At 40.3% G+C, this 26070-nt stretch overlaps 1 protein-coding gene across 1 annotated transcript; it reads left to right on the forward strand.

The window, feature by feature from the left end:
* CUNHXorf58 (chromosome unknown CXorf58 homolog) lies at positions 1–26070 on the forward strand. Its single transcript, XM_028779594.1, has 10 exons — positions 1–147; positions 962–1042; positions 2149–2284; positions 5158–5254; positions 7368–7462; positions 7833–7944; positions 18029–18160; positions 21116–21345; positions 24210–24366; positions 25903–26070. Exons 3-10 carry the CDS (start codon positions 2169–2171, stop codon positions 26068–26070), a joined length of 1107 nt encoding a protein of 368 aa, XP_028635427.1. The 5' UTR covers positions 1–147; positions 962–1042; positions 2149–2168.

Here is a 26070-nt window from a genome sequence, read left to right on the forward strand (position 1 = left end):
CAGGCTCCCGGCTGCGAGGGATGAGAGTCCTGTGAGCTGAGGCAGCCGGGCGGTGGCGCCCGACGGACGAGGGTAGGCTTCACCTGTCTTCGTAGGGAGAAGCAGCGGATCGACCCGACCTTGGGGCATCGATTTACCCTACAAAAGGTTTTTCCCTTAAAGAATTTACCTTGTGCTGAACGTTCCTTAAGTTTTACGTTTAAACTAAATGTACCACGTTGCTTAATTGTGAAAAACTGGCCGGTTTTTTTTCTTTTTAAAGTACTAAAGTGTAAATCTGATCATCAAATATTGGTCCCATTTAATACTTATAGAAGTATAATGGCAATATTTGGCTATTTGCAAGAAAAACAAGCCTTAACACTGCTTTAATAACAATTTTATTTCTTCCACCCAAGTCTACGGCCATAATTCTCATGGCCGAGTGTCCAGCACTGCAAAAAATCTAAAGCTAGGTTCAATTCCAGGTAGTCTGCCTTCTGAAATCTCAGCGCTAGCCTCAGGGAACGCTAGACGGTCCGATAAAGACGACGTACTTCATAATTCGTTTCTGTCCTAATTCGACAGAAAATGGAAGAAGCCCTGTGGGCGGGCGTCCTGAAGATGCGGAGATTTTTTCAGTGTAAGGTCACTGTCCTTTTACCCAGAGACTGCTAGGGACACACCTGTCCTTGAGGAAATTAGGGGTTTTTTTTATTCGCTGAGAGAGAGCGCGAGACAGAGAGAAACGGCACGCAGTCTGGGACACACTGGAGCTCTCCGGTAAGACGATGTTAGGTTTGTCGTAGTATCGGAGCTTTAGTTTAGAGATTTGTGGTCAAAGTTTTTTTGTTTTTTGTTTTTTTAAAGCAGGACTTTGCGGTGTTAGCAAGTTTCAGGGAGGAGAAAGAGCTAAGGCTCAGCCTACTGCCGGACCAACTCCCAGACGTTAAGGGCGGCTTTTTTTTTTCCTTCTTAACAGAATTGTGCGTTCCAAGCCATCCCCATCTCCAGACCCTAAGGAGAAATACTGAATAGACTCGGAAGGCTCTGCATCAGTAAGGTAACATCTTAAAAGTGGGAAGCATAGTGATAAGTTACAGCCAAAGCGCTTGCTTAACGCGGGTACAGCCAAAGCGCTTGCTTAATGCGGAGTGTTGCGGGGGTAAGCGGGGATATGTGAACTAGGAAAAGAAGGAAATTACAACTTCACCTTCACTAAACTCTAACTGAACTTTAGCATTTCTTTCAAGTACGGTGTAGGCAACAAACCTCAGTATTAGCAGTACTTACGAGTGTCACCAATAGAAAGATTTTTTCATTACCATTTACAGTCACAGTAGCTAACTAAAAATATCACTTATGCTCATTACTACAAAAGTACAATTGTGATTAGATTTTTATTTTATGCACAAAGAAGACACGTATTACTGCAATCTCCTTGAAAAGGATATTTTGAAGATATGACTAAGAATTTGGGGAGCTTCATTCAGATGGGAATGTAATACTTCAAAGAGTAAAAAGTTATAGGTAGAATCGAGTAATCTCTTACGTATCTGTTCACATCACCAAAGGGGCACGGAACCACTAAGGGGTTAAGTAATTTGCTCTGTCTCACTAGTGTTTAGTAAAAACTAGACCAAAATAAAAAATTAAAAAAGCTCTTTAGAAAATGTGTAAAAACTCTCCACCCAGCCAAGTATCCCCTGACAGTAAGGAGTTTGTGAGGAAAGTGACTAGCTCCAAAAAGCTAACTTCTAGAGCCAGGTGTGGTGGTTAACATCTGTAACCCCAGCACATGGGATGTTGGGGCAGGAGGATTATCTTAAAGCTACTGTCTGCTGCGTATTGATTTTGAGACCAGCCTCAGCTACATGAGACCCTGTGTCACAAAAAGAAAAGTTAACTTCAGCTGTATGGTGAATAGAGGGAAAAAGATGGGAGGAAGGGAGGCCGATTAGGAGGTTATGGAGATATCCACTCTTTTTGACATACCACGTGCTATTTTAGTATGGAAAAAGTACAAACTGGAAGCAACACTAAAAGCACAATGCTTTTGTCTTAAATGGATTCAAAACTTGACAGAACAATCATAGGACATTTGAGTCTAGTCCAAATATAAGAATGTGGGGATTATGACCTTAAAAGCTTAATGTTATGTGTGTTCAGATTACTTCTTTGTAGGGAAAATGAAAAAGTCCTCAAGTACAACAAGTTCTGGTGCTCCAAACTCAGATAGTCAGCTCCCAGAAAAAATCCACAAGACACATTCGGCACGTTCTGCAAAGATAAAGGCAAGAAAAGAGTAAGAAGCCATCTTTTTGCCTTTTGTCGTAATTACACAACTAGACAAATTAGGAACTTACCCACCTTCTTTGTTTATTTGTTTTATGTGTTGTTTCTGTGTTTGTTTTCTTAATGTGTAAATTTAAATTGAGGATTTTTTAAATTTACATCCCAAACACTACATCCCCCTCCTGATTCCCCCATCCCAGAGTCCCTTCTACCATTCCCCCTCCCCTTCTCCTCTGAGAGGATGGGCCCCACCCAGGATTTCCCTCTACCCTGGAGCATCAAGTCTCTGCAGGGTTAGACTCATTCTCTCTCACTGAGGCCAGACAAGGCAGCCCTGTTGGGGAACAGATTCCACAGTCAGGCTACAGCTTTAGAGACAGACCCTGCTCCAGTTTTGGGGGTACCCACTTGGAGACTGAGCTGCACATCTGTGCCAGGGGGCCTTGGTCTAGCCTGTACATGCTCTTTAGTTGATGGCTCAGTCTCTGAGAGCCCCAGGGGTCCAGGTAACTTGAGTCTGTTGGTCCCCCTATGGAGTTCCCATCCCCTTCAGGGCCTTTAATCCTTCCCCCCAACTCTTCCATAAGAGTCTCGAACCTCTGTCCAGTGTTTGGCTGTGGGTGTCTGCATCTGTTTCAGCCAGCTGCTGGGTAGAGCCTCTCAGAGGAGAGTTATGTTAAGCTCTTGTCGATCCATGAGCATGAGAGATCTTTCCCAAATTTTGGTATTTTTTTAATTACCTTCTAGTTGAATATTATGACTTTAGAACTGTGTAATTAATTAAAGCATGTTAACACATCTACTTGATAATACTACAACCGTCTGAAGCAGTTTTATTATTACACATTATAAATGAGAAAGAAGGACTGGAGAAATAGTTTGGTGATTAGGAGCTACTTCCTAAGGCCTGGGGTTCTGTTTTCAGCACCCATGTTAGGTAGCTCACAACCCCCTGTAATTACAGCTCCACAGGATCCAACACTAATGGCCTCTGTGGGAACCTGCACTCATATACACATGCCCATATGCAGGCACACACATACACATAAAGTATTTTTAAAATATTTTTAAATGTGTGAAAAAAGCAACTGAGAAGTTAAGTGACTTACAGAAAGGAAAACCAGATAATAAGTGATATCAGCTAAAATTCAAAAGGATTATTCCTGAAGTTTGGAGTATTTGGGGGGGCGGTGGTAGTGGTTGTTTTATGTTTTTGTTTTGTTTTGTTTTGTTTTGAAGACAGAGTCTCATTTTGTGTCCCTGGCTGGCCTAGAACTGACAGAGATTTGCCTGCCTCTGTTCTTAGGTGCTGGGACTAAAGGCATGTACCACAATGCACTTTTATACTTTTTTAATGTGTGTGTGTATGTATGTATGTATGTATGTGACAACTTTGGATGCCATCTTCAGGAATGTCATTCAACTTCTTTGAGACAAACAAGCTCTCTCATTGGCCTAGAGTTTGCCTAGGCTGGCCAGCAAGCTCCAGGTATCCTCCTATCTCTACCTCCCTAGCACTGGGAGTACATGCAAGTACATGCCACCATGCCAGGCATTTTTATGTGGGCTTCAGGAATCAAATTCAAGTCCTTGTCCTTGCATGCTAAGCTTTTGCCAACTGAGCCATTTCCCAGCCCCGTCACCTTATTTTTTGAATGAGGATTGTTCATTAGACTGGAATTCACAAAAAGGGTAAGCTCACTTGCCAAGGAGCCTCAGGGATCCATATGCCTCTACTTCCCAAGCGCTGGGATTACCAGTATTTTTGAACACATCTTTTTATAAGGGTTCAGGCTGTTGAACTCAGGTTCTCATTCTTTACCCACAAAGCTATTTCACCAGCCCATATTTTTTTTTAAGATTTATTTATTTTATTTGTATGAGTACACTGTAGCTGTCTTCAGACACCCTATAAGAGGGCATCAGATCCCATTACAGATGGTTGTGACTCACCATGTGGTTGCTGGGAATTGAAGTCAGGACCTCTGGAAGAGCAATCAGTGCTCTTAACCACTGAGCCATCTCTCTAACTCCCCTCCTAAATGTTTTTAGAAGGTAAAATTTCCTTCTCACACTTTCTATTTATTCATATTCTCTCTTTCTCCCTCCCTTTCCCTTCTGTCTTCCCTCTTCCTCCCTTACCTCTCTTTCTTCTTCTCCTCTCCCATCCCCAACCCCCAGCAAGTAGGAATTAAATCCCAGGATCTCTGACTAAGGAGATTCTTAGTAGAGTTGTTACCTAGTGTGTACAAAATCTTTGGTTCAATTTGTTCAATTTCCATCACCACATAAAACTAGGTGTTATAGAATCCCAGCACTAAGAAGTTAGAGGCAGGAGGATTAGAAGTTTAAAGTCATCCTCAGCTGCATATTCAGCTCTTTAAAGACAGCAGAGGTTACATGAGACACTGTCTCTGGGGTAGGAGCCAGGAGAGGGAGAGAGGGAGAAGGAATGAGGGAGTGGGGATAAGTGAGAATGAAAATATATGTGTGTGTCTTGCACAGACCAGGACCACACTGCCTCAGCCCAAAGTCACTGTGTAGTCAAGCTGGTCTTGAACTCGTGATCTTCCTGCCTCTACATGCTAAGTGGTGGGATTATATAAGAATGTGCCAGCAAGCTGGGCTTCAATTAAGTATGGGTCTTGATAAACTTTTAGGTAGGTTTTTTTTGCATCTCAAGGGAAATATTAATTATTCCATATCCTCATTCTGATTAGAGACCACAAAAGACTAGTTCCAGTTACTCTACCCAAATGTTTCTCATTAGGTCAGTCTTAGTAATGGGGAAGTATAAGAGGATGCAAAAATCAAGAGTTGTCTAGGATTTCAGGAAAATGAAAACTACTTCATAAATAACTAACCTCTTTTTCCTCTTAAAAGTAATAGAGAGATTTCAGCATCAAAAATACAGAAAGCCTGGTTCATTTATGTGGACAAAACATTGTTTAAACTCCTAAAACATACAGTTTGTGCAGCGGTATGTATTTTTCCCCCTCGGGCAGAGGTTATTCCTTAACTAGTTAAAAGACCAGTTAATTAAAGATAAAACAGATAACCCTCTTTATCTCTGACTTGGATATAATAATATTATATAGAGTTCTAAAATTGCTTATTTTGCTGATCTCAAATGAATATTTCTGGTCTTTTTTATTTTTACTTACTTTATTTGTATGGATGTTTTGCCTTTGTGTGTATCTCCGCACTGTGGCATACAATGCTTGCGGAGACCAAAAGAAGGCATTGGAACCCCTGGGACTGGAATGAGAGGCAGCTGTAATTGGGTACTAGGAATCCCACCTGAGTCCTCTGGAAGATCAGTTAGTACAGTGAACTGCTGAGCCATCTCTCCAGCCTTCTGGGTTTATTTTTAATGTGGATGAGTATTAACTATTTTTCTGAAATTAGCACACTGTTGTATTTCCATTTTTGAATTTGTGTCCTTATTTGAATATAGGAGATAGGGATCTTCTATCAAAAAAATCTCTAGATTAAGAACCGAGGTTTAGCTCAGTGGTAGAATGTGTATTCAACACGTGTAAGGCCCTGGGTTTGATCCCCAACACTTCCAAAAAAAAATCCCTGAATTTTAAAATGTACTTTGCTTTTATCCAGTGGTTTCATTTTTTAAGGATTTATTTATTATGTGTATTTGTGTGAGTCTGAGTGAGTTTATGTGCACTATGTGTGTACAAGAGCCTGCAGAAGGCAGAAGAGAACATAAGATTCCCCTGTTCCCTGGAACAGAAGTTACAAGCAATTGTGAGCCACCATGAGGATGCTGGGAAGCAAACTAAGGTCCTCTGCCAAAGTTGTACATGCTCTTAACCACTGAGCATCACCACAGAAAATCCAGCCCAGCAGTTTCCTTCTAAGAGTGCATTCTCCAATACAATTCCATTGCAGCCTTGATTCATAAACACAAATAAATGTCTCTTTCTTTATGTGTAAAGCTTGAAATATTAACAATATTCCACAATAGGAAGACAATCAAGATAGCTTGTTAGTGAAAAGGGCAAGTCAGAACAGTATAAGGAATATAATCCTATTTGAATACAAACAGTAAACAGATGCCTATCCTCTTTCTCTACCACAACCAAACCAAAACAAAAAACCCTCTGGAAACTGTTCTGCTATCAGAATAGCCACATTAGAGGAATTTTAGCAGTCCTGAAAAAGTCTGAGGTATACTTTTCTCACTATCTTACCCACAGACCTATTTGTGTTATCATACAAAACTCATTTTTAATTATCATATTATTACTTTCCTCATAATTTTAGACTCTTAATAAATAAATGAAGTTAATTAGTTATTTTTTACATCTTTAATTTGATGCTTCAAATTAATTCTTCACATCAAAATGCTGCATCTTATTAAAAATCCCATCATTGTATATTTTATGGAATTATCACAGGCATAAAATTGAATAGGATCATTTAAGAAGACGAATGGAAATTTTAGAGTCAAACAGATCTAAGTTTGAGACCTAGCTCTTCCTCATTTATAAAATGAGAGTGATACTATTCTGATTGTGTTATCATTATGATTAAATGATGATGGATGGATGGATGGATGGATAGATAGATAGATAGATAGATAGATAGACACCACCATACTACATGGTAAATAAAATGTGCTTAAAAGCTAGTCATTTAATACCATTATTATCCCCATATTCATTCAATATTAAATACTTAAGTTTCTTGTGTGTTTCAGGTACTGTATTAGATGCTAGGGATATAATAAAGAGTAAAGATGTTGTCTCTGCCTTCATGGTACTTATAATCTAGTTGGAGACACAGATTAGCTGATATAAAGGCAATAGATTGTGGGAAAGTATTGTCATAGGGAAAGACCAATGCCTGTGATCTCAAAAGGGATAGGAACTCAAATTTGGAGAACCATAAGTTGAAATAACTGACTCAATACTGCATAGATGATAAATAGAGGAGTCAGGAAGAGAAATGCTCCTCTGCAGAACCCTGAGACCACTGTACTGTTCACTCTGCTTCCATTCTTATAATCAGTAAGTGAAGTCTGAGCAGTTTACAGTGCCATATGGTTCTGTTTACAGTGCCATCATTTATTTCAGGAATTTTGTGTGGCACATGAACTACTGAAGAAAGTAAGCCCCATAGAGGCTGCACTTTTGAAAGATCCTAGCATGGAGTGTAAAGTCAGATTCAGGTAATGTGACTATGCTAATTTATTTCACAGGAGAAATAATAAAAATGATTTTTTTAATCCTGATTATTACTCAGGACAAAATTAAAAAGTAAGTGTTTTACTTACACTTGTTATATAAAAAGGCTAAGACTTTTGTTACATAAAAAGGCTAAGTTGCCATAAAATTTCACCCCCATTTTGTTCATAAGTTTGAGCATAGTTGTGACTTTCACCTTTAGATCCATTTCTTTATATGCCCTGTATTTGAAAAATACATGTACTTAATACAGTTGTACAGTTGTATTAAGTACAATTGTATTATGTACATGAGGAAAAAGCAATGGGGTTCCACAGTTGATACTGCATAACTTTTTTTTAATCTTTATTTCAGATTCAGTGGTGAAACGTTTCCACCTTGGATCGTGTTTAAAATTTTTTTTAAAAGTGATGGCCACGGTTACAAGTATTTCAGCGGGAAAAATTTACTAAAGCCGTCAAGTAAGGTGATGCTTCATGACGTATGTTTTCTATTATTATTGCTTCTTAACATCTGTGTAATGTCTAAATTGCATTCCAAGTATATAGGCCACATTATTTTGCCATTAGTCAGCCCACCAAATGGGTAACTTTTTCCTAAGCACCATGCTTCAAAGTGTCTCCACTAAAATAAATTTGAAGTTTGTTACTTATATAAGGCTCCACAAAAAAAAAAAATCTACCAATTTTCTTTGTGTTAAAATTTTAAATTCTGTAGAATGTTGGATGCAATTTTATTTGTTTCAATGGAATTTTGTTTTTTATTTGATTCTGTAGTATACCTAGAAAATATGTACTGAATATTGGTACTGAAAATGTCCTTTTAAGTTGAGTGTGGTGGCACAACTCTGTAATCCCCATACTGTGACAAGAAGCTTCATTGCTCGAGGCCAGCCTAAGCTACATAGTAGAGAGCCCTTTCTGAAAGAAGGAAGACCTGGGGAAGAGGAAGAGAACTTTCAAAACAGTTATTTTTGACAGGAGTTCTCATAGTATCTTGGCACTTCAGGAATCATCACCATAATTGTGTCTAGCACTGTGAATTTCCTGGGGAGCTTGTCAAACTGCCGTCTCTACTTTTAACAGCAAAGACCTACAGAGGAGGTTTTAATCCTTTGGCCTTTGCTCTGAGTATAATAGAGTTTAAAAGGTAGATATAGTCATTTAGCCATTAATAGAGACATTATTCTAGGCTACTAGTATAACTTTGTGGTAGAACTTTTGCTTAGTATATGCTATGCCATATGTCATACATTTAATCGCAAGCAATACAAAAGGAAAAAAACCCTTTGATAAATATGTTACACAAAAAGTATGGCCTATCTGAAATCCTAAGTGTGTTCTGGAGAGAAGACTGCACAAGCCGGCAACTTCTGATTTGATCCAGCAAGTGCAGCATTTAGTCTCTGAAGATTATTAGAAAAATAACTGGGGACTGCTTTGCTTTTTGTTTTCAAGCAATATCAGAGAAAAATAAACTCCACAAATACAGCAAATGGACTACAGGTTCTCATTATGCACTATGGAATGGTGTTTCAAAAACATTAATATTTATCTATTATAAAAATTGGAATCAGATGGAGAAATATATATTGGTTTATTGAAACAGGATTTCTCACTGTAGCTCTAGCTATCCTGTGACTTGCTGTTTAGACCAGGCTGGCCTCCAACTCAGAGATCTGCCTGCTTCTGGCTCCTGAGTGCTGGGATTAAAGGTGTGTGCCACAATACCTGGCTTGAGAAGTATGTTTTCATTTTCCTCTTGAGGGATAAATTAATATCATTATCACATTCATTTTCAGAATAAGCTGAGGTTGGTTCTATAACATACCATCTATTGTTTCTATTCTAAAATTATATAATCAGACTTTTCCAGGAACTGAGATTCTCCTGGGTTAGTTCCACCATCCCTAATGTGCTTAGTCTTTAAGAAAATGAGAAGTTCAGAAGGAAGAAGTCACTAGAAAACACTATTTATACATTAAAATTCATTAGAACATTATAAAATAACTTCATTAATTTTTTGTTTATTTATGAAGTAACTGTTAGAGGGAGAGAAAATAGCCCAGTGGTATAAAAAAAGAAAATGTGACTTCCCTTTTCTCCAGCATCCTGAAAGCTTCATCACTTGTCTTGCTATGTCTCCATCAGCCACGTGTCTGAGAACCTGCTAACAAACAGGAGGAAAACAACTGGATCTTAGGAAACCCCAACTCAACATTCGTCTGACAGAAACATGGAAAGTCAAAATTTACAGAGCCAGAGCGAACTAGCTAGTCAGAGGCATCCCCCACCAGAAGAGAATCCCAGGATGAAATGCAGAGACTGTGGGGCCTTTGGGCACACTGCAAGAAGCAGAAAGTGTCCTATCAAGTGTTGGGATGGTGCCAAGGCACCACTACCCTTGGAAGTAAAGAAGGAAAAGGAGAACCGGGACCCACAGAAGAAGCCGCAGAATCCCCAGAGTCCTGAGCCAGAGACTGAGACAGAAAGAGAGAGAGAAGAGAGAGAAAGACTAGAGAAGAGAAAGAAGGCTCTCATACTCAGATTTCCCAAGAAACCTCAAGAGAAGAAGCCACCAAGTTGGAAGGATACAATGCATTCTGGTGACTATCTGAGGCGCCCAAGCAGACCAACCTTCGTCCATATAAACAGGAAAATATCCCTGAGCCATACTCAGGTTAGCGTGCCAGCAGACGAGAGATCTGATGGCCAGCCGTGCCATACAGCACCTTCCACAGAAGACCCTAATATTATCTTACCTCTTGAGGAAGAAAAATGGCAGACCTTGGATGTCCCTAGTGTGCCAAAAACAGCATCTGGGCACAATGATGAGGACCCAGCTGTCAGTGAGAATCCAACAGACCAAAGCACAAAGTATTGCTTCCATCAAGTACCACAGGCTGCCTTCCAAGTGCAGGAAGTGGACCACATGTTTAACACTCAGTCACCAGCCCAGCACCCTGATGAAGATAAACATTCCCACCTGTATTTTGCAGCACATTCAGATAGCCAGGATGCTGAACTCAGCTTCAAGGTAACCAGCAAGAGAAATTTCCAGGTCCACACCCAGATTATCCAGAATTCTACAAAGAAATTCCGACTAAGCTCCTACCAAGCACCCAAGAAGAGCACCAAAAGGCCTAAGTGGGGGGCTTCCCGTCCTGTGCCATGTTCTAGTACCAGTAGAGTTGAACCAAAAGGATTACCTCAAGGAGCCAATGTTGAACAACAGCCTCCACACAATAGAGCTCTCCTGAATTTCAGCCAGCTTCACACTGAGTCCCATCATCCACTGGTCAGCCAGGTTCCAGTGCAACCCCTCCGAATGGTCTTCACTAGATTGAGAAATGACTACTGGAGCTCCAAGATCTTGGATACTTCCTCATTCCATATTGCTGAGAAGAAGATATCTCCTGGTAAGATTTTACTCTCCCTGAAGAGGTGTGGGGGATCATCTTCCTGGGTCTCTCATAAGTAACATTCTAACCTCCTCCTTTGAGGAGAGTAAAAGAAAAGAAGCCCACATGAAAACAGAGACTGCCTCAGGGGGAGTTAAGGAAGACTGTTGGGTAGATGGGAGGAGAGAAGAGGAAGCTGACTGAGCCAGTTGAACCGGGTCCTCTGGACAGCGAGGCCTGGAAACAGGCAAGATACGATCAAAAGCACAACAGACGCTTGCTATTCCTATCACATAAACTGTACTTTGAATGGGGCTTACTGGAGTGAAACGTTAAGGAGTTTTATGTGAAGCCTGAGAATTTGAGCTGGCGTGTATGTGTGCCTGCTTATTCACAGACAAATAGAAAACAGGAATTATCCTGTTTGGCATTCAAATACCTGCATTAGTGGAAAGTCTGAATGATCTCTACGACCTACATCTTCACAGAAGCACGCTTTTGTGGGTAAAAGCCATCGTGAAGAAAGTTCTTTTGCACTTACAGATGTTCTTCTTTAATGACTTGTAAATACATTTTTAAAATATGTTTCAGTGTTGGTAAAGTTCTAAAAATGATGCCAAAGAAAAAAGAATGCACCTTTCTGCCTTTCCTACTGTGGTAAAGCTGTCACTCTCATGGAGTAACAAGCCCTAACAGTTCATTCGGTGGCCTTCGTTTTCCCCATGAAGAGGAAATTTTATAATTCTGTTTGTTCCTATTATTAAGATGTTATCACACTAGTCAGCCTTCTTAAGTGGACACTGTAATGGTCTTTTAATGAACAGAACATATGCAACTAGAAGAGAACAGTTTGGACTGCCCTTGTCCTTTTCATTCATTTTCAAATCATATTTGACTAATATGTTAATTCATAGTTGAAAGAAAATGTGCAATGGTGGTGGGGTTTTTCTCGTTCCGAGTTTACATTTTTGATCTTTGAATAAAAGTTTCTTCAACAAACTGGTCCAACTTTTCTGTTTATTTCTTATTTTGTTTTGGTTTGTTTGTTTGTTTGGGACGGTCTCTCTGTGCAGCCCTGGCTGTCCTGGATCTCACAAAGTAACCCAGACTGGCGTTGAACTGCCTCTCCCTCCGGAGCTCTGGGAGTAAAAGCATCCACCACTACACCTAACTCTTCTTGAACTTCTGCTTGCTCTACCTCCACCTCCAGAGTGATAGGATTACAGGTGTGCGGACAGGTGGTTTATGGGGATCAAACTCAGGGTTTCATGTACACTAGGTAAGCGCTGTGCCGACTGAGCTGATCCCTAAGTCTGTTTCTAGTAGTTTATTATGTATATGGGTGGTTTGGCCTACGTGTATGTCTGTACACCACAAGCGTGCCTGATGCTGGAGTCAGTCAGAGGAGGGTGTCAGATCTCCTGGAACTGGAATTAGAAATAGAGGCAAGTCATTGTGAGACTGCTGGGAAAAGAACACATACACTCTGGAAGAGAAGTCAGTGCTCTTAACTGCTGAGCCCTCTCTCCAGCCTCTGATTTGTTTATTTATAGAAGTAGGTCAGTCTTAGTTGGTTCAGATGCTTAGTCTAAGTTTACTTATCTTTGAAAATATTCTTGTGTGTATGGAGTGGATTGATGTTCCTTCATGCCTGTGCACCACATGTATGCCTTCCTGGCACCTGAGGAGGCCAGAAGAGGGCATGGATCCCCTGGAACTGGAATTGAAGATAATCATCGTGAGCTACTAGGTGGGTGATGGGAATTGAACTCAGGTCCCCTGGAGGAACAGCACTAGCCAGTGCTCATAACTGCTGAGCCCTCTCTCCAGCCCTTCAAATGCCATGTATTAAGAAGGAGGAATTTAACAGAGTTTTGCTCCATCATTGCCTTCCATATTTTCATTTCTTATTGCAATTCTTTATCGTTTTCTATCTCTCATGAATTCACAAAAACAATAACCAAACAAGTGAAAGGGGAGGGAAAAAACAGAAAGTTAGACAATTTATACTACCTGATTGCAAGACTTATAAAGCTACAGGAATTAAGGCAGTATAACGGTGGCATAAAGACAGATGTAGAATCCACCAGGAAAAAATAGAGACACACCTACATATAACCAATATTTTCTCCAGAGGTGCCAAGGCGGGTCAAATGGTTCTAAAGCAGTGGTTCTCAGCCTTCCCTTTAATGCAGTTCCTCATGTTGTGATAATCCCCAACCATAAAATTATTTTCATTGCTACTTCATAAGTGTCATTTTGCTACTGTTATGGACTATAATGTTCTGGTGGTCTTGGGTGACACCTGTGAAATGGTCATTCAAACCCTAAAGGGATCATGACCTACGAGTTGAGAACTGTTGTTTTAGTGCAATAGAATAATAATGTGTGTGTATGTGTGTATGTGTGTCTGTGTGTGTGTATTCCCATTTCATTTCCCATTTTTGACAATCTATTGTCTCAGCATTGATACTTTACAAGAGAATAGTCGTTATTGTTGCTCCACCAGAAAATGTACTTTGCTACCCAAAGCATGTGCAGCCTCCACATTGACATCCACTGGACCATTTAAAAATTCAGAACCTAGCCAGGCAGTGGTGGCACACACATTTAATCCCAGCACTTGGGAGGCAGAGGCAGGTGGATTTCTGAGTTCGAGGCCAGACTGGTCTACAGAGTGAGTTTCAGGACAGCTAGGACTACACAGAGAAACCCTGTCTCGAAACCCGCCCCCCAAAATTCAGAACCTAGAGACTAGAAAGATGGCTGAGCAGTCAAAAGTGTGCACTACTCTTGCAGAGGACACAAGTTTGGTTCTCAGTGTCCTATCAAACACTTGTAGCTCCAGCTTCCGGGGATCTTGTGTCCTCTCTGGCCTCCTTAGGCACCTGCATGCATGTGCACACACAAAGAATAAAAATAAATATTTTTTAAAGAAAGAAGCCATGGTCCTACTTCAGATCTCCTGACCCAGCATCTATATTTTAGCATCCCCTCAGGTGATCCTTGATACCATATCATTTGTAAGGACTTTCCTATAAAGCCTTCCACTCTGTGGCCTGGAGGCCACTTGGTAACTGACATCTTTTTTTTTTCATGTCTGACAGTTAATGTGTCTGCATGATAATGATGTTTAAAGGAGCTATATCTCACATAAGTGTAAAGTTATTATACTTACAGGCCACAAAAGGAGCCTGTGGATCTACCTGACAGGCCTGAACTGTTAACATCCAGCAATTGTTATTTTATATTGAAAAATTCCTATCCCTTTAAACTTCATTCATATAAGAAAAACAATAGCCACCCTTGTTGTTTAATTATTCTGTCTGTCTCCCACCCCGCCCCCTTTCCTGTCTTCTCCTCTCTCTGTCTCCCCCTCTTCCCTATTGTTCTTTTCCCCCCTCTCTGCTTCAAGTCTCATATATACTAGGCTAGCCTTGAACTCATTATGCAGCTGGTCTTGGGCTTCTGGTGTACCCCACCATATCTGATTTGTACGGTAAGTTCTGTGGATCAAACCAGGGCTTCATGCACACTAGGCAAGCACTCTGTCACCTTGCTATGTTGTCAGTCCTACTTGATCACTTTGGGATGGGGGAGTACAAAAGCTGGGGGTTGAATTCCTCATTAATTCCTATCTTGATTTTTGAAACAGAATCTCTCTGAATCTGGAGTTCACCAATTTAACTAATCAAGTTAGCCAGTGAAATTCAGGGATTTGTCCATCTGTCTCACAGTACCGGGGTTTCAGATGTATGCTACAATGCCCAGTTGCTACATGGGTACTGACAATCAGAACTCAGGTCCTCATGTTTATGCAGCAAGGGCCTTACCAACTGAGCCATCTCCCTAGCCCTTCTGGCCCTACTCAGTTTCTATCAAGTGTAATCTCAAATGTGCATTACACGTAATTCCCATAAAACTATTCTGTATATGAAAGTAGAAAGGAGACTAGTGGGGAAGTGGACTGGGAATTATTGGGAGTAGAAGGAAAACATATGTGTCTAAAAATGTCATAATGCCTAATAATGAAAAAATAAAATCACACATTCAAACAATCAAAGACTAAGTAACTAGCTTAAAACCTTATGACTAGAGAGTAAAGGAACTGAGGCCGAAGTCCATGTTCTTAACCACGCCTGAGGTCAGGGACAACACTCACTGTACATGGTCTCTCGCTTGGCCCTCCCTCTTCACTATGGTGAGAAATACTATTCCTACTTTGTCTGTGAGAAGGCTAGAATTTGAAGAGACTTGGAGGCACATAAGTGAGATTTGAATGCTTCTCTGTTTCTGCCATACTGCGTACATTTCAAGGCTGAAGCAATCCCAGCAGTTATTGAGCTTTTTATTTATTTTGTATCTGCATATAATGAATTATTTCAAACCAAATGCAAAGGTACTACTTATCGCTACTTCCATAAGTGGGAATTTCCAGCAAGAATGAGCAACTGACTATGTGAGGCAGATGTCTGACAAAGAACACCTTGTCTGTTGGGCAACACTCTTTTTCCCCCCAAATACCCCTGTGTTTGTTTGAATGAAAATGTTCCCCATAAGCTTGCACATTTGAACACTTGGTTCATGATTCACAGTTGCTATTGGAGATGTGTTCTCTTAGCTTCCTGCTCTGGCCACCTGCTGCCATCTCTCCCCCTTCTATTATGGACTCACCTTCGGGAGCTGTAAACCAGAATAAACTCTTCCATACGTTGCTTTTGGTCATGATTTCATAGCAATAGAAAAGTTACTAATACATCCTCTCAAAAGCAAGCAGAGAGTTTGTCCTATGCTTCTAGGCATGGTTTTCTTTGGCCACAGGACTAGAATAGAGCCACTACAACTGAGGCAATATATGAATAGGAAAACTGGGCCTAGGAGAGATAGGTGGTAGTGAACGAGTGGGGCATTGGAAGAAAGGAACTGATAATAAATACCTTTTCTAGGTAGTCTGAGCTAAGGTAAAATATAATTAGTCCTACAGAAATGCCTAAAGCATAAATTCCATGGCTTAATACCTGTTCAGTGTGCAATGATTTGTTTTTACCTTTAGTATGGTTGAGCTGGTTCAAAACGCACAGGACATTGTAATGAAGTATAACAGAGAGATGCACCAGTGTCTTCATTTCTTCAGGTGCATAATGTGCAAAGAAATTGGTGAGATGAAAAGTAAAATTAATCTACCCACGGGAAAGCTCACATTGTCATTAAACTGACCACCTCAGTGCATTGATAATAAAATATGACTACTGAAATATTTTCTTCCCATTTCATTTTCCATGGACATCACCAAAGCTTTGGAATTCAAATCAAAATTTAAAAGGACTATTTTGGATAATAAAAGTGAGAATTAGATAAGAAGATATATGAAGGCAAGCTATTGTGTTGTATTTTAAATAAAAAAAGAAAAATAGAAGCACTGGGTTTTGATCCTGCCCAAACAATCTATTCTGGCCTCCTCAGTGTTAACATGGTTGCCACACTTTCACAGATAGAACATTCTGAGGTACATGGGGAAATAATTGATCTGGAATAGAAAGAAATTAAATTTTTCTTCTTTGCAAGCCTCCCTCCACATAAGCAGACCCTTTGTGTCTAGAAGCACGGATCCATATTATAAATAGGTGTTAGACAATTCAGCACAGATATTATATAAGAAGGATGGGTATATGTGAGAGGAGTTGGTATGATGAGAGCCAAGACAAAGAATTTAAGCCTCTGTTTTCTGTGATTTTCTCTCACTGGTCTCTCAGACACTTTCTTTGAATGTAAACTGCTGACAGTTTAGAAAGAAGGGGAAATCCTTTATTTGCTTTTCTTTGCCTACTTAAAATTGAAGTCTAAAGGAAAGGAAAGTGTAAGCAACTTGATACATCCACGTTTCCATTTGGAAGCCATGAGTTAATGAACAGAAAAGAGTGTTGGTTCCAGAAACCTTTTATTCTAGTTCCTAGGGCACCCCCTTTAATCACCAGGTAAGTTTTCCCTGACAGCACAACTGAGTTTATGGTGTTCTTTTGTTTTTAAAAAGAAAAAATAGCCAAACTCTTGGGGCTAGAGAGATAGCCATCTCAATAGCAATTGAGAGCACTGACTGCTCTCCCAATGGACTCAGGTTCAATTCCCAGCACCCATATGGTGGTTCGCAACTGTCTGTAATTCCAGTTCCTGGGGACCTGGCACCATCACACAGACATACATACAGCCAAAACACCAACGTACATAAAATAGAAATAAATACATTTTTAAAAAGTCTTTAAAAGATGGTCCAGTCTTGAGAGAAAACTTAGTAGTTAAAAGCACACACTGTTCCTGTGGAAGACTCTAGTTTGGTTCCCAGCACCCACATCAGAAAGCTTATAATTGTAACACCAACCCCAGGAAATCTGACATCCTTTTCTCACCTTCTTGGGCACATGCATAAATTCACATACATATACACATAATCAAATATAAAAATATGTTTAAGATTTAAAAACCTTTTTGTGTTGTACTGATGTATTGCCTGCACATATGTCTGTGCACCACGTGTGTGCAGTGTGCCCACAGAGGCCAAAGGAGGGCTTCAGATTCCACTGGAACTAGATTAACAGGTGGTTGTAAGCTATCATGTGAGTGCTCTTTTTATTTTAAAAAATACAAAAGCTATGGTCCCTTGAGCGCTGTAGACTCAACTATACCTGTAGTTATATTTTAAAAGTATGCATCAATGGCTATGGGAACAAATACCAAATGGTTTAAAAATCCATATATAAGCCAGACACGGAGGTCCATGCTTATAAGCCCAGCACTTGGAAGGAATAAGCAAGGAGGCAAGAAGTTTAAGGTCAACCTTAACTTCACAGCAGTTCAAGGCCTGCCTAGGTTACATAAGACTCTGTCTCAAAATAAATCCATGTATAACTGGGCATGGTGGCTCATGCCCCAACATTTAGATCTACTACTAAGTTCCTGGCTGACCTGGGATACAGAGTAGACCTTAACTCCTTCCTCTACATCCCCCAAAACAGCTATATGATTTCCTTTTTGTAATATAGACTCTCTATGAAGATAGCAAAGGCAGGAACAATTTTTGCTACATTTGTCAGAATATACAAAATATGTGCCAATGATTAAAATATATTATTTTTAAAATCTACTTTCTTTATAGGCAGTGGCTGATGCTTATAAGATAATGGGGGAAAGGAAATTTTATCAACAAATTATGCAAGATGAGTATTTTTTCGAGAAGTTCAAAGTAGCTGATCGCGTGGATGTTGTCACCGTGCAAGATTACATGCAAGTAAGAGTTTATATGTAGATGTGGAAAAGTCAAACAAAAACGGTTTCCTGACCTCCAAAGAAAAAGAATCATACTTTTTAAAATTGTGATAAAATACACACAACATAAAATTAAACATTTGGGAGCCTAGAGAGATGGCTCAAAGATTAAGAGTGCTGTGCTTCCAGAGGACCCTAGTGCAGTTCCCAGCACCTAAATCAAGCAGTTCACAAACACCTGGAACACTAGTGTCAGAGGATCCAATGCCCTCTTCTGGCCTGTGAGGGTGCAGCATGCACACACACACACACACACACACACACACACACACGCACACAGAGACAGACAGACAGACAGACAGACTAAGGCTGTGTGTATCTACAAATGGAAGGACAGTGGGCCTGGGTGACAGACAGGGAGAGAAGCTGAAGGAATCTGTCTGGCACAAGTCCTGAATTTCTGGTTTGCATAGCTGGGCAGAGCAATGCTGAACTGGGGCATTTATGCTCCATACCCAAATAATAATAATAATGATAGTAATAATAATAATAGTAAATGCTTCTGAAATACTACACTTTTTCTTCTAACAATCCACAGAGGCAATCAATGAAGAAATGAAAGTTGTCAATAATCTGATCCCTAATATAATAATAATGTGACTATAGTGTACCTCACTTTGATATATGACATAGTGCCATATTATTTTATTATTCTAATTCTTTCTTTCTCCTGCAACCAGAGGTAGGTTTTCAGCACTGGAGCTTGAACCCAGGGTCCCTTGCATAGCAGGCAAACACTCTACCCCTAAGCTATGTTCCTAACCCCATACAAAACAAACTTAATCATCAGTGGAGAAAATTGGTTGGCATGTTAAAAACAACTGGATATGCTGGTGCTTGATGTAAACTCAGCACTCAGAAAGTTGAAGCAAAGAGGATTTAAAGTTTGAGACCAGCCTTGGTTACATAGTGAGCTTCTAAGCAGCCCTGAGTTGCACAGCAAGATCCAGTCTCAAAGCCCAAATAAAGGGAAATATTAAAAGTTCTCTTATAATAGACATGGAAGATTCAAACCTTTAGTATAGTATTATTTAAAACATTTAGAAACACTGAGAGTGAAAATTTTATTTCTTTGTAAAAACTAATCAACTGGGAAAACACTAAAAACCAACGAGTTGGACACTTTAAGTGGGGAAAGTATCTGTATGCGAATGGCAACAAAACGGTGAGTATAGCAGACTCACAGGTGTAGTTTGGAGGTACAGTGCCTTAAGTTAGATCCTAGCATAGTCAAAACCAAGAAAATCCATGGGAAACTAAATCAAAATCAAGAATGACAGGAAACCTCTTGGGTGGCTCAGACCTATAATCTTAGATGTTTAGGAAGCTGAGAAGGATCAAAGTTCAAAGGATACAAGTTCAAAGCTTGCTGAAGTACAGAATAACTGTAGGACAAGCTAGGAAACTTTGCAAGACTATATTAAAAAAAAACTTTAAAGGTTGAAGGGCAGAGCACTAGCCTAACGTGCACAAGACCCTGGGTTCTACCCTCAGTCACCCACTACCAGAAGAGCACTTGGAAGAATATTTGCCTCCTTGTTCTCCTGTAAGTAACAATAGAGACCAACTGTCTTGCTCTAACTTCTACTGTTGTCAGACTCCTAAGTTTGAATCAGTTGCTGACATTTTAGTCTTCATGTTCGATATGATGCAGAATATGTTAGACTTCTCATGATGTGAAGACTTTTCTGCCAGCGTCACTTCATTCTTGTCACAGTCACTTACATTGGTAAGTTCACCTTCAGCACATCCCTCTAGCTACACAGTTCCAGTCTCTTGAACAGTGGCAGCCTTTCACGGCCTCCTGTTTCCTCTACAACTCATTTCACATTGGGTTCTGATTTCGCCTCCAGTGGTTCCATGTTCAGTACTTTTGCTGGTCAAGGTTGTCTTTTTTAAAAAAAAAAAGATTTATTTTTATTTTACTCTTGTGTCTGAGGTAAAACTGTATGCACGTGTGGGCAGGTGTCCACAGAGGCCAGAAGACAGCTTTGGATCCCCTGGGCCTGGAGTCCCCCGGTCGTGAGCCAACTGCCACAAGTGTGACAAACGGGATTCCCTCTTTTGAGTATCATTTTTTTTTAAAGTATCGCATGGGTTTATCATTGTGAGACAAAGGCACAAAACTTCATATCTGCTGTCTGTATGTGAACTCATTAAGGGATTCACAGTGACCAAGCACTGACAGAGTTTTCCAGACAGGACATGACTTGTCACTAAATACGATTGCCCACTTGTCACTAATGTAGTAGGCTATGAATTGAAGATCTTGCTGCAGGGTCTGTGCTTTATTCAAAGGCTTGCAGTTATATTGTGAAAACTGGACTTGTCTGTCTCTTTTTGAGAGACTGGTACTACTCAACAAAATGATGGCAACTGACATTCTGCATGACAAAATGGGGTAAGTGTGCATGTGCTTGTATGTATGCATTCGAGTGCACATGAAAGTGGGTACACACGAAAGTTTGAGAGTATGTAGGAGACCCTAAAGCCCTTATGCCTAGCACTGTAGCTCCTCAGCCCCTATCTTCATCTCTCCAACACACATTTATAATGTTAAATTGAATATATAAATTGTGGGTTTAAATTGCTTACTTGATATCATTTTAAATTGGAAAAAAAGTAAAGTAAGTACAAATACTGCAACAATAATGAAGTTCTCCACTTGACACCAGAGATTAATTTATCATTTGTAAAATAGCGTGTGCCAGTGTTTGTGCATTAGATAAACATTTAGTGAGCGTGACGCTGTATGAACTGAAGCTGCACTGGCCTGGGTCCTGCCTTCCTGTAAGGGAGTTAAGATGAACACGGAAAACAGAAACGTCTGGTTGGAATGAAAGTCATGGGAGAGAGATGTTGCTAGAGTTTGTAGGTGAGCACCAACAACTGACCATTGTGCATTTTCCCCATATAGTACTGCAGTCTTATAGATGAGACCCCTGCGTCTTCTGGTGGCAAGAATAACCACTGGCGAAGACTAAATCTCAGAAGCATTCCCAAGACAATGATGATGTATGACATAGTTGACTATGCAGAGTCTGGAGTAATCTCAGATCGCTTACAAAAAGAAATGAAGTATTTGTTGCAAAGACCACAGACAGAAAAGATGCGTCTGCACCAGCTAGAGATTGTTTCTAAAGTTAGGTAAAAGACCATTTTTCTTGAGGTTACAACCCTAAATAGCATTGCTGAAAATGTTCCCATTCTGATACACAGTCTACTACAGATGATCAGAAGGCATATGGGAAAACTTAAACTGGGGAAGATCGTCCCAAACATATGCAACTTTGTAAGTAGAGTACTAGTAAAGGTATTGGTGCCATTGGTGCCATCAGACTGGCACCTCGGGATGACAAGAGGCTGCCCTGACATAGGTAAAAGCAGTAGAGTAGTAAAGGGGACCTGCTGGCCACTCTTTAACTCGAGCAGGTGGTAGAACAAGGATGGAAGGGAGCCTCAGGCCAGCATGGCTGCCCATCAAGAGGCACTGTAACCTGGCAAGAAGCAAGACCCATCCTAACTGACAAAGTGGTAGGCACAGCAGAGTGACACAGATCTGAGTGTGCCTCTCTGGGGAGAGGGGTCTGTGTGTAACTGTTAATAGTTTTGTTTTCACGAATACAGCCAAAAGGGCTTCTCCCATTGCCCATTCAGTGCGGAGCTGAAGGCTTTTCCCTTCCCATTGAAAGCCTTAATCATCAGTACTCACTCGCCTGACTCCTGTTGCCTAGACTCAATTGCATATAAATTACAGGGGCATTATTTCCTTCTTTACTAATAACAAGCAAACCAGTTTGTATTTTGGAAAGCCACGTTGTATTAGGATCTGAAATGACAGGGACAGAATGTGATTGTTCCAATTAGATTCCTTTCAGTTTCCATTACTAAGACTCACCCAGCTCATCTTATCTGGAAATGAATCTGGCTTTCTTAAGAAAAAGAAAGTGGCAATAAGGCTGAAGAGGACTTGTTGGTAATATATTTTCACACATATAGTTGCAATGAGAAATATTCCTTTAGACTACAAAGAAGACACTGGCAAACATTCTGACGATTCTCAGGCATGGAGATGAAAGATACTGACTCAGCAACATAATTTAACTCCTTTTTTTTAGAGGCAAGGATATTCACTTTCCAAACAGATACCCTGGTCAAATGCACAGCCTGTCATCATGAAATAGATTTTCTCTAACTCATGCATATAAGCATTGAATACAGAACTTAACCCTATTACCACCAAGGTCAAATAAATGATGTCATTTTCCTCACTTCCTTATATAACATTGAGCTCACTGCTATTTGGATTCATGCTACTGATTATCCAAGAATGTGTCTTTTAGGATCCAAACATCTAACCAATTTTTAAATTAACTAAAGAAGAAAAATATTTTCATAAGAGCATGTTTAGTTAAAGCTCAGAAAAACCCCAACACCGGGAACTGAATTGGAGCAGTTTATTCGGGAGGTGATTCCAGGACCCACTGAGGGGTAGGGCAGTAAAACAGAAAGGTAGGCAACCCAGACTGTATTAGCAAGCCAATTACCACTGGAGTTTCATCCTTCCTGAGAATTTTAGAGCCAGTGTATAACATGCAACTCAAGAGTTATCCCACTGGATACACCAATACCCAGCAGCCACTGGTTAAGTGTTGGCAATCAGGATTGGCATTCTCAGATGGTTTTAACCTTCTCTGCACATGAAGTCTTGTTCTGAAAGAGAATTCTAAGGATGAATGAATGGTACAGATGCTGGCAGTTAGATATTGGGCTTATCTGTGATAGTAAAGCAGAGGGGACTGGGTGCATGATACAAGCTCTATCAGATCCTAACACTGATTTCATAAACTAGCTTTCACTAAGCTGGAGAGATGGCTCAGTGGACAAAGTGATGATTCCACAGGCCTGAGAACTAGACTTCAGGACCCCAGAACCTATGTAAAAAGCCAGACAGGTGAGCCAGGCAGTGGTGGCACATGCCTCAAATCCCAGGACTTAGGACTCAGAGACAGGCAGGCCCCTGTGATTTAAAGGCCAGCCTGATCTACAGAGTGAGTTCTAGGACATCCAGGGTTCTGTAGAGAAATCTTTTCTTGAATAAAACAAAACAAAAAAGTTTAAAATTTTTTTATTAAAAAGCTTTCTTTCTCAACTGTTATGAAATGTAAATTGTGGTGTTAGTTACGGTGTTAAAAAATATGCTGAATGCCAAGCCTAGACACTATCGCTGATGCTAAGAAATGCATACTGACAGGAGCCTGATATAACTGTCTCCTGAGAGGCTCTGCCAGGGCCTTACCAATATAGAGGCAGATGCTCGGAGCCAACCATTGGACTGAGCACAGGGTCCCCAATGGAGGAGTTAGAGAAAGGACTGAAGGAGCTGAAAGGGTTTGTGGCCCCATAGGAAGAACAATATCAACTAACCAGACCCCCCAGAGCTCCCAGGAACTAAACTAAACTAAATTACCAACCAAGGAGTACACGTAGAGGGACCCATGGCTCCAGCTGCATATGTAGCAGAGGATGGCCTTGTCGGGCATCAATGGGAGGAGAGGCCCTTGGTCCTGTGAAGGCTGGATGCTCCAATGTATGGGAATGCCAGCGTGTGGAGGCAGGGGGTAGGTGGATGGGTGGGGAGCACCCTCATAGAAGCAGGGGGAGGGGTGATGAGATAGAGGGGTTGGGGGGGGACTGGGAAAGGGAGTAACATTTGAAATATAAATAAAATAACCAAAAATAAATCATGCTGGAGGCTTGCCTCTGTGAGATTAAGGCCAGGCTAGAAAACATAATGAGACGCTGTCTCAAAAAATTTTTTTTCAAGTGGCCACTCCACAGTGTTGTCCAGGAAGGCTGGAACATGTTGGTAAAAACTGGCATTCAGTGCTACTCTACATACTGAGTCTGTCAGTATGCTAGACAATGCATTGCAGTTTACAATTTGCCTCAGGTTTAAATCTTAACTTGTGGGGTTTTTTTTTCTGTCTCCAATACCAAATATCTTCTAGGTATCCATCCATTACAACTGTCCGTCCCATTTACCAGCCCTGGGAACAGCAAAGGAAAATGAAACATCTGGGTCGTCGATCCAAGCAAGCACAAAAGAAGGTTGAAAAAATGAAAAAAGCCTATATGGAAAGTAAACAAGAAAAGGCTTCCTCCCAGGTAACTGCAAGTTTAACAAGCGGTGAATTCTCTTTTCAATTTTTAAACTTCCTATAAGGTTTTATTTTTGAACAAGGAAATACAAGTTCAAAGGTGAAACACTTTTGGCATACTATATCTGAGTAGTATGAAGCTAATTTCATCCTGCTAACATCCATCTTTTATTTTTATTATTATTATTACAAATTATATAATAATATTATAATAATTATGTTTTTACATAGGGTTTCACTATATATCCCTCAGGCTGGCTTCAAATTCACAGAGATCCACCTGCCTCTGCCTACTGAGTGCTGAGATTAAAAGTGTGTGCCACTACCACACACAACTGCATTTTGGGTTCTTAAGCATCTAACATAATAGCACACGCTTTCTAGTACTAAGAAGGCAGAGGCAAGATCATGAGTTTCAGGCAAGCTGGATTACATTATTAAGCTCAAAGCCAACCTGAGTTGCAAAATCTTGTGTCAAAAAAGAGGGAAAAAAAGAAGGTGGCAAAAGTGGCCTGAAGAGATGGCTGAGTACTCAAGAGCATTGACCTTCTCTTCCAAAGGACTCTGACTCAATTCCTGCAGCCACATTGTGACTCATAGTTATCTTTGATTCCAGTTCCAGGGAATCTGACCTGCTATTATTCTGGTCCCCAAGGTCACTGCATGCACATGGTGCACAGACATACATGCAAGCAAAACATAAAATTAAAATGAAGGTTAAAACTTTTTTAAAAAATGGAATTTTTACAAAAATTGGTAGATATTCTATTAAGAATCTGCTGTTTGGCCTCCACATCAGCACAAGCTGAGAGAGAGAGAGAGAGAGAGAGAGAGAGAGAGAGAGAGAGAGAGAGAGAGAGAGAGAGTGTGTTGTTCCACATGTTCAATCCAGCACACCCCGGCTAGTGCTTTTCTCAGAATGACATCTGGTGTTTGTGCTCTAAGTTAAAGTAGAGCGTCACTCAGCTATATTCCCACTTCTGCCCCCTTTGAGACATGAAGTCTTTTCTGTGTTACCCAAGATGGCCTCTCCTTCTGGGCTCAAGTGATAGCCTTGCTTCGGCCTCTTGAGTAGCTAGAGCTATGAATCTCTAGTTAACCACAGAAAGCTATGCTATGTAAATTCTGCCTCTGTACTTCCACATTTTAGGGATATTTATAATGAATATCTTTTGATACACTACTTTATAATTTTAAAATAGTCTGCTGGGCTGCTGAGATTCTCCACAAGTACAGGCATTTGCTGACAAACCTAATGACCTGAGTTTGATCGCAGACTCCACACTGTAGAAAGAGAGAACCAACTCCCAAAATTTGTCTCTGACCATCACACTTGTGCCATGGCACTTACATATTTTCACACACACACAAACACACACACAGAGAGTAAATAAATAACACACAGTAGATAAATATTTTAAAAATATTCTTAATTCTGCTATAAATTTTTGGAGTGGGAAGCTAAGTAAAAATAGAAAATAAAAATACAAAGTAGTAAAAGCCAAGTATGAGATGCTCTACATTCATTTGTAATTCCACCTAGGAACCACCAGCAGGCAGAAGACAAATAAAGAAGAAAGTCATCTTCTACACTCCATCTTTTGAAATTTTGAAAGTTGATGAACTGATAGAAACCGACCTGGAAAATGATGAAAGAGAATTATTTGGCTGGTATCAAGATCTCTATGTTAAACATTCTTCATTATTTTGA

The sequence above is a fragment of the Grammomys surdaster genome, unplaced genomic scaffold (assembly GCF_004785775.1).
Source record: "Grammomys surdaster isolate TR1022 unplaced genomic scaffold, NIH_TR_1.0 357, whole genome shotgun sequence".
Taxonomy (NCBI): Eukaryota; Metazoa; Chordata; class Mammalia; order Rodentia; family Muridae; genus Grammomys; species Grammomys surdaster.

What these genes read in the sequence shown, in the direction of transcription:
- CUNHXorf58 (XM_028779594.1), top strand. Translation starts at nt 2,169, where the DNA reads ATGAAAAAGTCCTCAAGTACAACAAGTTCTGGTGCTCCAAACTCAGAT. An exon ending in CCGTGCAAGATTACATGCAA is followed by an intron (nt 18,161 to 21,115) that starts GTAAGAGTTTAT and finishes TTCCCCATATAG; the next exon opens with TACTGCAGTCTTATAGATGA. An exon ending in GAGATTGTTTCTAAAGTTAG is followed by an intron (nt 21,346 to 24,209) that starts GTAAAAGACCAT and finishes AATATCTTCTAG; the next exon opens with GTATCCATCCATTACAACTG.